We start from the raw sequence: 15131 nt of genomic DNA, 5'->3' as shown, positions 1-15131 counted from the left end.
GGTTTTGCTGCTTGCTGGGAAACAGGTCGAATGGAGAATGGGTGTCCAACCACACAGCCTCTAGACTTCCAGGGGTGCACTGCACAGAGACAGTGCCATTCCTCCAAGACCCAAGGGGGTCGCCTTGCCTGACAGCACCTTCGCCAGTGCCCGGGTAGCCGGTATCCCCGGGCCGTGCTGCTCGCCAAGGTAACTATAGCTTAAGCCCATCGGATGTCTGGCTTGCGGGCCCCCATGAGTCCAGAGATTCTGAAACCAAGACTGACTGGCCACCAAGTTTAACTTCAAGAGAAGCTACCTTTCTTCTGATAAAAGACAGGGCTTATTAGAATACCGGGTCTCAATTGGCTGATGTGCTGGGTCCCCCAGCTCTCATTGGACTGGCCAAGGACAGGACCTGGATTGGCTGTTCCTAAACAAATTACCCTTTGAGAGATCGACGGTCAACACCAGAACCTTAACGCTTGGATAAGCTGCTGGGGGGTGGGGGGAGCGGCAGAGCCTGCCTGCGCCTTCAGTGTGTGATGGATTAGAGTGGGAGGGGTGTGCATGCATTGCATGTATAGATGTGTGGGAGTGAGAGCAATAGACAGCCAGTTTTTGCAGCTTTGCAGTGGATGGACTGAATGCGGGCGAGTGCAACAGAAGGACTTTGGGAGAGAACTGCAGGTGCAGTACGTGGCAGTCAGCCTGGTGCGCATTTAAAAGCTGCACTGTGGGAGACAGACAGATCCAGCCCAGGGACAGCACACCCTACCAGGACTGAAAAGGAATTGTGCAGTCCTGTTCATTCCAGGGAGTCTTGAGCAAGATTTTTTGCTGTGCCCCGTGTTAATTCTGTGGACAGCAGGTTTCCATTTAGCTGGCTTGTCATACTTCACAAACACTTGGGCAGCTTTGGGGCAGCTGTGAAGATATTATAACTGTGTACGAAGGAGAGAAGAAGACAGAAATGCACACACGGAGGTCTGTTTCACACATGCAAGGGAATGAAGTGGCAGAGATTTTAGGCGGTAGAAAGAAAATCAGTGCAGCAAACAAAAAGGGGGGTTAAGAATTTTTCTCCCCATGCTAAGCTGGTTTTCTATTTGCAGTGAGAGGTTTGTTTTTTCTTTTAATGCAAAACAACACTCTAAGCTGCAATTCTCCACTTGCGGTTAGAAGGCCATCCTACCAACCCAGAGCTCTGCCATCTTGCTGTCCTGCACGTGTGGCTTGTTTCAGTGGAGAGCGAGCGGTGGGCTTATGATAGGCTCTGGAAATAGTTTTCAGAGAGTGGCCAGTTGACAGATACGTTGTATCTTTGAGATTAAAACTAGCTCTCATGGGAGTTTGATGTCTCTTTCTCCGGGTTTTTTGTTTTTTTTTAAATGAAAAGTAGCCTTGGAGATTGTGACCCAAAACAGAAGTGCATGGGAAGAGGGTCTCCTTCACAGCAATTTCCTGGCATATACACCACAACGAGGCTATGCTAGACACTTTCTCCATGATATAATAGTAATCTACCTTGTACACTGGAAAGTACTTTTAAAAAATGACCCTCTCGCCCAGCCAGTGCTAAGTTATACTTGCACATGCCATTCACACAGACACACAATTCACACACATCTTAGGAATCAAACCAACTTTAGCTGATGGGTGTTCATGTCACCCCCCCCTCCTGCTTTTGTCAAGTTTACCTAACAAAGGAAATAAATTGCTAACTCCACCATTTTGCTTCAGACTCATGCTGCCCCATGATAGTACCCAAACTTAGCTTTGACTCCATGATCAGACAAGTAACATCGGGAAGCCAGTCAAGAAGAAGAATCAGCAGAGCCTGTATTGGTTGGTGTTGATTTATTTATTAATTTGGACTCTGGTAGCTGGTGGACAAAGGAGAATGGTCTATACATCAGGGAGAGGGAGGGAGGGAGGGAGGGGAAGAATAAGGAGGAGCCAAAAGGCTCGTCTGTTCATAACAATAAAAAAGGAACTAAAAGTAATTTCAAAACTTCTAAAAAGCATCTAGAGTGCAGACGGCAGCATTCTCTAGGCATCACCCTCCCCTACAGCCCCTACTAGCGATCAGCGGGCAAAGCGGCGCCCGGCAGGCAGGCGAGTGGGCGCAGTTCACAGCTCAGTTTCCTACGCGCTACAGGAGGCCAAAGCATGGGGGGGGGGAGCCCACGCTAGGATTCTATGGCAATGCTGTGTCAGCAATTTGGAGGGGAGGGGGGTGGTGGGGGAGGTTTCACAGGGCATGTGTCATGGGGGTGGGGGGACAAGGGGTTGGTTGCTCTGTACCCCGCGTGTCCTGTTGGGGCAACTCTTCTCTCTGGGGAGATGCCTGGCACCATTTGAGCGGCTCTTCCTCCAGCTCTTGCTGGCATCCCCCCTCGCTTTTCTCCTCTACGTAGGGGGCATACAAGCTTGTTGAGCCCCAAAGACCTTGGGGATGCCACCGCTACCCCACCCACTGGGGCTGCCGGCAGCATCGCTATGTGGAATATTAACAGGAACAGGCCCTTCCCTTCTAGATGGTGACACCTTGGCAAGTTCCCAGAGACAGGAGTCGAAGAAGTTGTGCATCTCTCAGTAAAATAGGGGTCACTTCACATCTCTTCTAGGTCCAAGGAGGGCTGCAGAAGGTTGGCATGTGGCAACCAGTCAATATCCCTCCCCTGCCACAGCTTCCCTGGAGCAAATGCCATCGCTTGAACATGCCTGGAACAGCCGCCACCAGAAAGGACCCAAATATTGCTCAAGGCAGCTGTTCCAGGCTGAAAAAGAAACTGGGGAGGGGGGAAGGCAGGATTCCCCAAGCACTGAGAGATGGGAATGGGGCAGTGGGTCCCAGCTGCGGTGGCATATCCTCTGGTGGGGGGGGGGGCGGACAAACAGAGAGCAGCACCACACATACCCCATTGGCCACTACTTATCATGAGAGTTGGGGTGGGTTGGGGATTCAGTTATTCCCCAGCTAGGAGTGGTCCAAGAAAAACTGGCGGACGCCATGTCTGTGCTGAGTGTGGGGGACCCTTTCAGGGTTCTCCCTGGTGCAGAAGCGCAGGTAAGGTAGCAACGGAACTCTGCACCTCTCCTGAGCGACAGATTGTGCTGGGTGGAGCCGGGTGTTGGCGCGAGCAGCGATCTTCCAGCCCTGGGCCAAATTGCAAGAGGCATCCCGAGGGATCGAATGCATGTGTGCCTGGCACATGTGTAGGGGTTGGCAGAGCCCTTCTCCCCATCTCATTTTCCACCACCCCCAACCACCACCCTGTGTGTGTCTGTGTGTGTAAGAGTGAGAGGTGAGCCTGGGAGACTGCTTCCAATAACTCCTAGCTCCTCCCACCTCTGGTTCACAAGCTGCTGGTGGCTTGCGGAGGTTACTGGGGAGCTGAGCCAATGCAATCCTGCCGAATGTCCCTAATTGTGTTTGCATAGTAGGTATCTGTTCATATCATATACACAAGGTTGAGCAACTGTCCAGGTTACGCTTTCCATCCAAACCAGGTGAGAACAGGGAGGAGGTGGTCCTGGGTGGCCCTTGGTGGCTTCCTGCCTCCTGGGCCTGAAGACCTTCACTGGATGCCCTTCACTGGAAACACTCGGGCACCGCAGATGGACGCAGCGTAACCGAGCACAGAGCCGACGGGAGAGCTGAGCAGGGGTGGGTGGGATGGCCGATGAGCTCCGTCCAGCTTACTCCTTTCCCAGGAGGCCGAGGCATCACGTCAAGAAGGGGCTCTGGAAAGGACCCTTCGCATACAATTGCATTCCCGCCCCCCCCTCCTGGGTTTCCTGGTCCAGGCTTTGAGTCAGGAGGAAGAACTGTAGCTCATGCGTCTGCAGTCAGTCGGTCATGCGAATAGGGCAGTAAAGTTATGTCTCATACGGAAATCATGCCATTAACCTAAAGCATCATGGACAGCCAGCTCTGCACTGGTGAGCTCGCAGCTCCACTCTCGCCTGGCCATGTGGAGGGCACAAAGGGGGTGGAAGTCAGTGGGTTGGTGTGGAGGTGAGGCCCTGGTGGAAAGAGAGAGAGAGAAGACTGGGTTAGGGCTACAGAAAGATCTGCACTGCAGCACTGTGCTTGCGTCGTGGGCTGGGGACAAATCTATGCCACAGACCTAAGCTAATTTAATAATATTTTCTTCTCCCCAGGGAGCTCCGGGAGCCGTAGTTCTGAAAGGAGGGGATGGCGATTCCAGCACTCTCATCAAACTGAAGGGAAGCCATGGTAGCTAAACTAGTATAAAGTCTTTGGTGGAGAAATGCCATGCAGCAGGAACCATTTCTAAAGTACATGTATGTCAACGGATTCAGCTAGATCTGTTGCCCAGTTTCACCAAAAGTGAAACTTGGGGCAAACTGGAAGGTTTAGGCAAAATTCTGGAGGAATCTCGAGAACATGAAAAAATTTCACCAAGACCAACCATATTTCTTATACATATATTTTGCACATTCTTAGGTTGTCACCAAATTTAGCTACGTACACAATTGGAAAGTCCAACTTTGGGAAACACAACTGGGAGATTTCTAGGGACGCCAAAGAAGTTTTGATAAACATGAGATAACTTTGAGGGGTAGTGCTATTTTTTCCACACATCTGCCACTTCAGCTGGGACTGGGTACACTCTGCACCACAGCCACTACACCATAGAACAACATAAAAGAGACATTCAAGCATTCTGAGAATCCCAGCTTCCATTGTTGTTGTTTTTAAAGCCAGGTTTCTAGCCCTTTGGAATTACCACACTTTATAGAGATGCTTCCCATACATCCAGCTTTGTGCTGAAACCAAGAGTGTAGGACGACTGAAGGCTTTGAACAACGAAGTGTTCTATTCAAATTACTTATTAAGTGACTGACTTGTGGGCTAATAGACGTTTTGGTATTTTACTTTTAAAATGGCATCAACAAAGGCTACAGATTAACTGTTGTAGATTTTCCGGGTTGTATGGCCGTGGTCTTGGCATTGTAGGACCTGACGTTTCACCAGTAGCTGTGACTGGCATCCTCAGAGATATAACACAGAAAGATGGAGTACTTTCTGTGTTATACCTCTGAGGATGCCAGTCACAGAAATGGGGAAATGTCAGGTCCTTCAATGCCAAGATCATGGCCACACAACCCGGAAAATCTACAACAGCTAATGAACTCTGGCCGTGAAAGCCTTCAACTACATAAAGGCTACAGACTTGGGCCTTCAGCACTTAGGACACAACTGCATGTCAGCTTGGCAAAGGCATGTCCCCCCCAAACCCATGTTTGCTGAGATTTTGCAAGTGTGGGAATTTGCAGGAGAGAACCAGCAGGTGGAGGGGGGCTTAATGCCCCCTGCCTCTGTCAGTAGTCCCCCCCCCCAAATGCCTCCCCTCTCCTGAACAGGATTTACGTCCCATTCAAGAAACAAAGAACAGCAGCCATGAATACATTTGTAGAAGGGAAATGAGGGATAAGGGAATAGCTTAGCACCCTCTCCCATCTCCTACTTCTCCTTTACAGGTGATCTCCCTCCAGTCTGTACATTTACCTTATGAGAAAAACATGGGTTTGTGGACCTTGTGAAGGATACATGCTGACCTGGTGTGCAATGGTGCTTGTCTAGTGGGGGGTGGAGCAGCATCTTCCCAAACAACCCAGCAGGTTTAACAAGGACCTGCTGCATGGAAGGAAGGGTGACTGTGACTGTAACTGATGATCTTTGAGTGGTCATCTGTGCAGTCCCACACATGTGTTGGGCGCCTGCGGTCATGCGCAGGCACCCAACCCATGTGTGGGACTGCACAGAGACCATGACGAAGATAGGTTGCTTACCTGTAACTGATGATCTTCAAGTGGTCATCTGTGCAGTACCACACATGGGTTGGGCACCTGCGCACGACCGCAGGCGCCCAACTCATGTGTGGGACTGCACAGAGACCACGACAAAGATCAAGTGAAATCAGGAGAACAGGGCTGGCTCTCTCAGTCAGGCATAGTGTACCACAAAGGTGGAGAATGGTGACCAGGTAACTGCTGTGCAGAACTCCAGAAGGGGGTATATCTCTGCTGTATGTTGTGGAAGTAACAACTGACTTGTGGAGTGTGCTGTAATTATTGCTGGAAGTGGCTACTGAGCCAGTTTACAACACTGATTACTGAGTGCTGTCATCCAGCTCAAGAGAGACTCAATGACAAAACGAAGGAACGGAAGAAGAAAATACTCTAGAACTAAGACAATAGCACTAAATTGTGTTAAGCTATTAAATGTGTATTATCATAATTGAACCAAATCTTGATATAACATGTAATATTAGGTTAAAATGGATTATTTTTTCAACTATTTAGAACATGACATGTATTAGACTTCTCCCTTCCCCCAAATCCAGTAGATGAAACAGATTAGAATGGTAGTATTCCTTCCCCTATCAAGTAGATATATGTATTAGATCTCCTTTACCCATCACCCATAGTAATAGTGTTAGGGTATTAGTATCCTTTCCCCTATCCCATAATTGTAGTGTGTAGGAAATGTAAAAAAATTTAAAAATTCCCCTTCGGGGGGCCAAAAAAAGAGAGAGAGAGAGAGAGAGAGAGACTTAATGACCTTTGCATATACCTCTGTGACAGATGAATAGGCCCGTGTCCTTCTGGATGGGAGAAAGAAGGCATCCAGCCAGAGAATTATTTCTTCTCTATGGAAGAGGAGGTAAATTGTGTCCAACAGCACACAGTTTGCTGGCCCATGGTGCCAAACTTACAGCCACTAAAAATGCTACCTATAGGATATGGCATGGTTTTTTTTTTTCTGAACAGAAAGAATTTCTAACGATAGTGTAGGGTTTGGATGATCAAGACCTGGTCAAGATTGAGAGCCAGCGTGGTGTAGTGGTTAAGAGCGATGGACTCTAATCTGGGGAACCAGGTTCAATTCTGCACTCCTCCACATGAAACCAGCTGGGTGACCTTGGGTCAGTCATTAGGGGTGTGCATTCAGTAAAGCAAGCTGAATCAGCTGGGTGAACTTGCAGCAGTCACTAGGGGTGTGCATCGGGTATTCAGAAAGCCAAATCAGAATCTCTGATCTGATTCAGCTGCCGAATATAGAATGCCGAATAAAAGCCAAAATATTCAGCTTTTTTCCAGCATTATTCGGCATTGCCGAATACAGGCTCTGGGGGGTTAAACTTTAAAGGGCTGCATTTACCTTCTCTTTCCCACTGTTTTTGTCTCTTTCCCACTCTTTGCTCTGCTTTCCAGAAGGGGGGGGGGAAGAGGGACCTTACATACAGCCGATCACTGCAATGCATTTGCAAATGGCACTGCAGCTTGCAAGGCTGTTGTTGCTGCTGGCTTCAACTTGCTGGGTTCAAACTTGAAGCCCAACTACTAGCTTGCTTTCCCAGGAACAGGAGGGGGGAGGAGCACTGTCCAATAGGATTACTGGTAAGGTTTGGCATACTGCTCTTTGCCCAATCATAAAAGTTTGCTCTTTTTTGAAATTCTTCTGTGTATGGCCAACAAGGAGCATAAAAGCTGGGGTCTCTGGATCATGTTACCTCTTGAGAGATTCACTTGTTTCAGCTGGTAAAGACTTCTAGCTCCCTTACAACTGGCACATCAGAACCCTGCTACAGAACAGCAGGCAAAGCATATGCCTAGCTTAACTGCATATCCTGGATGTTCAGACCCTCTTATAAAGCTCTCCTTCCTCCATACCAGCATGTACATGGCAGGCAGTGTTGTATTTGAACCAGGGAGACACTGGGGTCAAATCCCTATTCAGCCATGGAACTCAACAGGTCAACTGCTGTTCTCACAGCCTATCCCACCTCACAAGACTGAGGATACTACCAGATAATCTCTGATCTCTTGTGAAGAAGGATGAGATAAAGGAGGCAATGGAAAGTCCAGGTAACAGCAGTACCATAGATCATGCCAGAGCTATGTGGGACAGATCCCCTCCTCCATAAATGATGGCAATAGCATTGAAAGATCTTGCAACACAAGAGGAGGCACTTCTCCCCATGCACCCTTCCCCAATGAAGATGCAGTAGACAGGCAAGAAACAGCATATTTGGGGCTTTCCAAAGGAAGCCCTGTTTCAAGCATTCAGACTTTGGGCTCCAGTGGGGAAGAAAGAAGCAGACTGAGACAGCAGCACAGACTGACAATGACACACACGCACACAAATACCAAACGAGTGCAGCCGAGGGAAGCCACTGCCAGCTCCCAAACAGAGCAAGCAAGTCTGTCCCTTTAATAGCTGCAGGAAGGGAGTAGTACAGCTGGCCTGGCTTTTCTTCTCCCACTGTAGCTCTGCAAGCCGTGCACGGATTGCTCTGCTGAGATCCAGCCCGCTGTGCAGCCACAGAAGGCTCAGGAGCTGAGTCCCCCTTCTTCATTCCCCATCTGCACAGCAGGCAGAAGCTCAACACAGGGTGCATCTCTTTTACAATGTTGCAGTAACCAAAGAAGCCATGTTACTGGACTTCAGACCCTGCCAAGGCAATTAATTTAAGGGCACAGGAAGCTTTTGTGAATTGCCAGGTTTCAACCCAACGGTTCAGGTCTTCCAATTATTCTATTCAGAAGGGAGAAATTTAGCAGCAGCAGCAGCTTCTCCCATCAGAATACCAAGCAGCGGCTTCTCCCATCAGAATACCAAAGTAATGGCCCATCTATTCCAGCATCCTGCGACACATTGCCCTGGAGAAAGAAAAGTCTTTTGTGGCATTCAGATCCAATCAGCAGGGGAGCACAGGTGCAGCTTTTGTAGTCAACAGGATTGCTCGCTCTGCTCTTCTTCTGCAAAGCCATACTGTCCCTGTGACTGACAAGTGAGAACTGATTCTGTGTATGTCTGAGAGCCCATAACACAAGAGCTGCCTCCCAGGCTGGAGCCACCGGCAAAGGATCTTCCTTCTGAGCAATGCCTCAATGCAGGCCCTTTCCAGGAAGCAGGTTTTTTGACTCTGAGGGGAAAGACAAACTCACAGGCCTCCTGTCCTTACATTACTGTCCCCTCTCCCCTCAGGGATCTCTTGGCTCCTGTACTACCACTTGCTCCAGGTCTGAGAGGGGAGGGAAAGTCATGGTTCAGTGCTACATCCACCTGTTTTGCATGTGCAAAAACCCAGTGTCAAGTACCTGGTGTCTCCAGTTAAAGGACATCAGATAGGAGGAGATGGGAAAGATCTTTCTTGTCCTGCAGAGTTGTGGCCAATCAGAGTAGAAAATATTTGGATAAACTGACCAATGGTATGACATACTGTTAAGACAGCTTCACATGTTCATAGCCACCCCTGGGGTTTTCTGCCACAAGATACAATGATGTCTACTGGCTAAGAGGGGCTGGAGCATATTTATGAAGGATAGGTCTATCGGCCATGCAGGTTAAATGGAACCACCATGTCCACAGGCTGGTAATACCCATTTTTAGGTGCACGTTGGCCTAAAAAAGGATGTTGCCTTTTTGTCCTACTAGTGGGCTTCTCCATGTGGTGTTGGTCTGGGCCCTGAAGGAAACTGCATGTCAGACTAAATGAACCATTCGTTTGATCCAGCATGATACTTAGGTTCATAGGTTTTAGTGTACAGCACCTCCCTCCAACTCTAGACATAACTCCTTGCAGATGTATCTTACTCCCCCCCCCTCAATTTCCCCATTCTTGAACAGGCCAGGCCTCCCCCTCTTGAAGACAGGAGAGGGAGAGATGGCAACCTGCCCCAGGTAATCTGGTCCAATATGTAGTGCACACGGCAGAAGCAAGATCAGGAAACAGCGCAGAGCAGGGGCCTCCAATCCTCTGCATTTTCCCCTCTAGGGTATTTGCCAAAAGAATTAAATTATAATTCAAAAGCCCTTGTCATCCCAAAGACTAACAGAGGAAACTGTCCACAGAATTTCTGCTCTGGGCTTGCCTCAATATTGCTGCATGACTAGATCGATCAATCAGTCCCATTTTATCTGTGCCCCACTGAGGCTGGATATTGCATCTCTGCATGACTCATTGCTCTGGGCATGACAATCAGAAGATCCAGACATAACAGTAATTCATGCAGAGAAACAGGGGGTGGAATATCCTTGCACATGTGAAAAATAAACTTTTTGGGGTGTAAGTGTTAAGAACATCTCCTGTCAATGCAGATAAAAAGTCACCTACTGAACATTTGGAGGGCACTGTCCTTAGGGACTTGTAACCGGAGCTCTCAAGAGACTGACACATAATAGGGATTCATTGGGTACAGAATGCTCCTTTCCCAGCCTTCTGGCACCTACAGCTAAGGCTGTGTGGATTTCAGTCAATTAACTGAGGCCATCTGCATAAATCTGAATGCAAATTAACATAATAGATCTAAAGGGGAAAAAGTATACTTTTGTTGTTTCAGATGATGCACATGTGTTACAGCAAGCATCATTTTGGAAGAGTGGGTGGAAGAGAAGAATGCCTCTTGTAAAAATGGTGCTTTCCACTTCTAATTCCCTCCCAAAACCTTGTTTTTAAAATACACTGTCCAATTAATGGAGGCACCTTCTTAATTATCTAACCAATTAACTGACTACATGGTGAATCTGTAGTGGCATTCCAAACATTTCAGTCCCAGGGCCAACACAAGGTAGGCAGGACCAAGAAGCCTGGGAAGGTCTTCTGGTTGGGAGGGGGCTACAAACTACAGTCCAAGGCTGCGTCCAGGAAGGGAAACTGACAGGTGTTAGCACCACTTACCCCCACGCCTCCCTTCCCAGCCACTAGTAAGAACAAAGGGGTGTTTACCTCCAAAGAGGCCACTCGAGGGGGGGAGGGGTGTCACTGCTTCCCCCTTTTCAGGCTGGCTCGTTTCACTATGTGAGCCCCCATCCTGCCCCCGAGCAGCTCCGATCTCGGGACACTCCCTTGAGCCTCCTCCTGGGTAACAGCAGCAAGGAACAGCAAAGTGGGACACGGTCACGGACAAACCCACAGGGAGCGCACACGGACGGACAGACAGAGAAACACAAGGAAAAGGAAGTCAGAAGGCCAGTGACGGTGCAGTAGTAAGAAGTCTGAAGTCGGGAAAGGGGAGAAGGAGCTGCGCCATGGCAGGAGGGAGATGGGGGTGGAGCAGGAAACGGAAGACAGGGCGGACGCAGCTGGAGCCCTAGGGCTGAACCACTGCCCACAGGGCTCGTATACCTTGCTGCCTGCACTCTCCCACTCCCCAGTGGCATATTTCAGGAAGCGATCAGTCTCAGCTTCCAGTTTCTGCTGGGAGCCCTGGATAATCACCTCTTCGTGTTGCCGCCCGTCTCCCATACTGTCGGTGTCCAGCCTCCGTACCACCTTCCGGATAATCTGAAATGGATGGGTAGAAATTAAAAGCAGCTCCCACGTCTCCTGGCCTTTTGAATGAGTTGGTCCATTCTTCCTTGTTGTGCCCTAAGCCCTGACATCCTTCTTGAAACCACCATGTGCGTTGGCTCACCAGCCTCTTCTTCAAAACCCTTTTCTGCCAAGACTTTGCCTTAGTCTGTATCCTTGCCCATACTGTACCCTTGCTACCTGCACTGTTCACTATCAACATTTAATAACAATAATAAATACAGCACTTTTGGTGTGTTCAAAACTCTTACTGATTTTTATTGATTTGTTAGCATGCTTCCTTTATCTCATGATGAATCCAAAGTGGTGAAAACAAATTATTAGAAAACCAATATAAAATGGCATGTTATGGGTCTTACAACAGGCTTTTGAGGCAGACCGGTATTTTTATGACCATATGTCAAAAGGGGTGGGGATGGGGTTAAAGCAGAGAGGGAGCAGCTACCTAAAAGCCACTAGTGAGTTTTAGAGCTGAAATTTGAAATGGGGACGTTCTAGATTGCAGCTCAGTCTCTTAGCCACAGTTTTAGATCAGCTCTGCAATTCTGTCTGTAAGTTCCTTGTGAGTGGCACTTTCTGCAGCACCATCATCATCATGCAATCCTCCTCTCCCCCTGCCCATTCAGATCAGGCACTGATCCTCACAGCTGCATACGGGATTTGATTCTGGGCACCATTAAGAGTCAGAGTGGAATATTATTTATTTATTTATTAGACTTTTACCCCGCCCTCCCGCCAAGGCGGCTCAGGGTGGCTTACAATAGTTTAAAACCAACATAACAATTAATACAGTATAAGTCTAAAACAATACAGTCTATAAAATATCCAAATACACTTATTAAAATTGAGTAAGACGTGGCGGCCTTTGTTATAAAGTGCTAGAACCGTCAGTGTGGTCTGAGCTACTGAAACGCTATTGAAGAATCCAGGGCTGGTCTTAGCAAATGAGCAACAGGGGCAGCATGCTTGGGGAGGTGACCACCCATGGCCTCCCCCCTCCCCCAAGGAGTGGGGAAAAGAAGAAGAGCAGGCTCCCGCCGTCATTTCCACCTGTCCCATCTGGGGCTTGGGCTGCTGGCTTCCAGCAACAGTGATGGCTCCTGCCCACTTCACACTGGGTGAAGACTGCCCTTTGCTTGGCCCCAGTGGGAGTAGCAATGATCCTGGAACTTCAACCTGGATTACTGTCCAAGGCTCCAGAACTATTAAGACAGCCCCCATCTGCATCAGGCCAGAGTGGGGCACAAACACCAAAAAAGCTCGGTACAAGCCTGTTTGGGATGACTGGCACTAGCCTGGCTCCCAAATCATCCCAGTGCTCCATCCTACACTTCTTCCAGCTATCAAGGCTTAGGTCCCCCTTCCTAGGATATACAGAGTATTTAGCTGAATGGTACCAGTGTGCTGCCGTAGTGGATGGTTACAGAATCACAGCACAGGGGTCAACTGAATGCTATCCAATACCACCAAGTTTCTCCTCCACAAAATGCGGAACCATCTGTTCCACTCCAAAAGTCTACATAATATTTGTCTATAGAGCCTACAGCTACAGTGGCTTGGACAGAGAATAATTCTAGAGAATCAATTTAGTATAATGGTTAGAATGTTGTATAGGACACGGGAGACCTGCTTCAAATCCCATCTCGGTTATGAATAAAATTTTGTTGGTCTTAGAGGTGCCACTGGACTCAAATTTTGTTCTGCTGCTTCAGACCAACATGGCTACCAACCTGACAATAACCTTGGCCAGGCACTCTCTCCTAGCTCAACCAGTGAGGTAAAAATGTAATAGGCTGACAGACAGATAACTGTAGTGAGCTACGGAATGTCTTGCAGAGCAAGATCCACACCCCCTACACACATTAAAAGTCAAAACAACACAAGTTCACTCAGCGATATGTCTCACCACAAAAGAGACATTCAGTATGGTATAGTGGATACAGTGCACTGGGAAAATTTGGGTTCAAACCCCCAGTTCACCATAAGGACTGGTCACTATACATCTGACCTTGCAAGGAAAATAATATGGACAAAGTCAGGCACACTACTTTTAAGCAGATGTGGGAAATAGCAGGCTCTTAATTATTTTACAGACAAGGGAAAATACATGCAAACAAAAAGACTCTGGAGGAAAGAGGACCACATCTGCGTGTGACTCAGTGCCATTTTCACCTAAGCAAAGGGCCAACTGTGCCAGGCTATTAAGCAACAGTGTCAAAGGCCTTTAAAGACCACCCCTGCAAGGCACTCACCTTCTTTGTGACAATGTTGCCTTGTTCATCAGTGAATTGTTCCTCAGTCACTTGTTCCCCTGGAATATCCAAGACTTCATTGCCCTGAAGGAACGAGAAGGCCGTCAGCAAAGACTGGCATGCCCAAAGACTTTGAGTGTCAGGAAGCCCATAATGCTGACAACTCCGCCACAAGGCACTGCAATTCCCCCCACCCCGTAATTCTGCAATATCCTGCTCTCACATGGTATCCTGAGCTCTCTGGGCAAAGCCAGCTCTCCCTGCCCCACCAGGGCCTTGACAGCTGCCCCCCCCCCACTGGCCAGCTAAGCTTCACATGGCCTCCTGGAGGAAGGGGCATCCACTGGATACCCTTGCCGCCAACCCTAGGAGGGTATTCAGACAGCTGTGCCCTGTGGAGTTGCTGGGTACCTGAATGATGACCCGCCGGCGCACCACTCGGGTGGAGACCGCCTCCTCATCGTCGCTGAGGCCCTCGCTCTCGCCCAGCTCCTTGTCCAACTCTTGGTGGATGTGCTTCAGCACGAAACGGACGGAGCCATGGGCGATGTGCAGAAGGTTCTGGCAGCTGACCAAGAAGAAGCCCAGCAGGACCAAGCTGATGAGCAGCTGGGTCAGGAAGCCCCACATGATCCTGGGGGGCTAAGGAGCCAGTCCTGGCTGTCCCCACCCAATCCCACCCCAGCCTACAACCTGCCTTCCCTCATAGCAGTGGGGCACTGCCCAGAGCTGGTGACAGGAACAGTTCCCTGACTGGGGACTGGGGACTGTGAGAGGATGAGACTGGCTGCTGTAATTTTAGCTGGGCCCGGGACCAGCTGCTTGGAGGCGCTCAGCCAATCTCCCTGCCCCCTACCCTGCTCCAGTCAGGAGGGAACAGCAGAAGGGCCTTGTCAAAGTCACCGAGAGTTCAGCTTCGACCCTGGCAAGGCCCCTCGTGCCCCTGAAAGAACGGACGGTGACTCTTGGGGGGCGGAGGAAGGCCTACAAAGGCTTGCAACCTCAGCTAGATCACCTGACAGTTCATGGTTCTGAGTGACAAGCAGCTTTGCCTTGCCCAGCCCTGCTTGAGCTGGCAAACGGAAGGCTCGTTTGCCTGAGTCCAGCACAGCCACCCACCACCCTCTGGCATCCCAGGCAGCTCTATTTCTGGTCCCTCCATGCCTGACTCTAGGGGGAGAACCAGGCGCTACCCAATTAGGAAGCAAGTGAAGAGGCTAGCCAGGCGGGATATAAATAGAGAGCAGAGAGGCTGCACAGGACAAGACTCTGGGGCTACGGCAGGCTTGCCCCTTCTCTCCAGACAGGGACTCAGCAAGATGCAGATGCCAAGGATAGTGCCATGCTACTCGTAAGCAGAAACTGCCTAGGTGGGGCAGAGGGGCCTGTCCTGCTGTACCCCTGCCCTTCTGCAGCCTCAGTTCGACACTGACACTCCCTTGCACAGAAACTGCCTAGGTGGGGCAGAGGGGCCTGTCCTGCTGACCCCCTGCCCTTCTGCAGCCTCAGTTCGTCACTGCCATTCCCTTGCACAATGATATTTCCC

General features: G+C 49.4%; 1 protein-coding gene across 1 annotated transcript in view; it reads right to left on the bottom strand.

Annotated features, from left to right (window-relative positions):
* Window positions 1-3130: 3130 nt before the first annotated feature.
* ANK1 (ankyrin 1) overlaps window positions 3131-15131 on the bottom strand; it is a 115083-nt gene continuing 103082 nt past the window's right edge. The window contains 5 exon segments of the mRNA XM_015408152.1: window positions 3131-4011; window positions 10749-10880; window positions 11241-11306; window positions 13586-13669; window positions 13997-14219. Of these exon segments, the coding sequence (XP_015263638.1) occupies window positions 10782-10880; window positions 11241-11306; window positions 13586-13669; window positions 13997-14219 (472 nt within the window). The 3' untranslated portion in view covers window positions 3131-4011; window positions 10749-10781.

The sequence above is a fragment of the Gekko japonicus genome, unplaced genomic scaffold (assembly GCF_001447785.1).
Source record: "Gekko japonicus isolate JY-2015 unplaced genomic scaffold, Gekko_japonicus_V1.1 scaffold139, whole genome shotgun sequence".
NCBI lineage: Eukaryota > Metazoa > Chordata > Lepidosauria > Squamata > Gekkonidae > Gekko > Gekko japonicus.
Note: the sequence above shows the minus strand (reverse complement) of the source record. Positions and strands in the feature narration are given on the sequence as shown.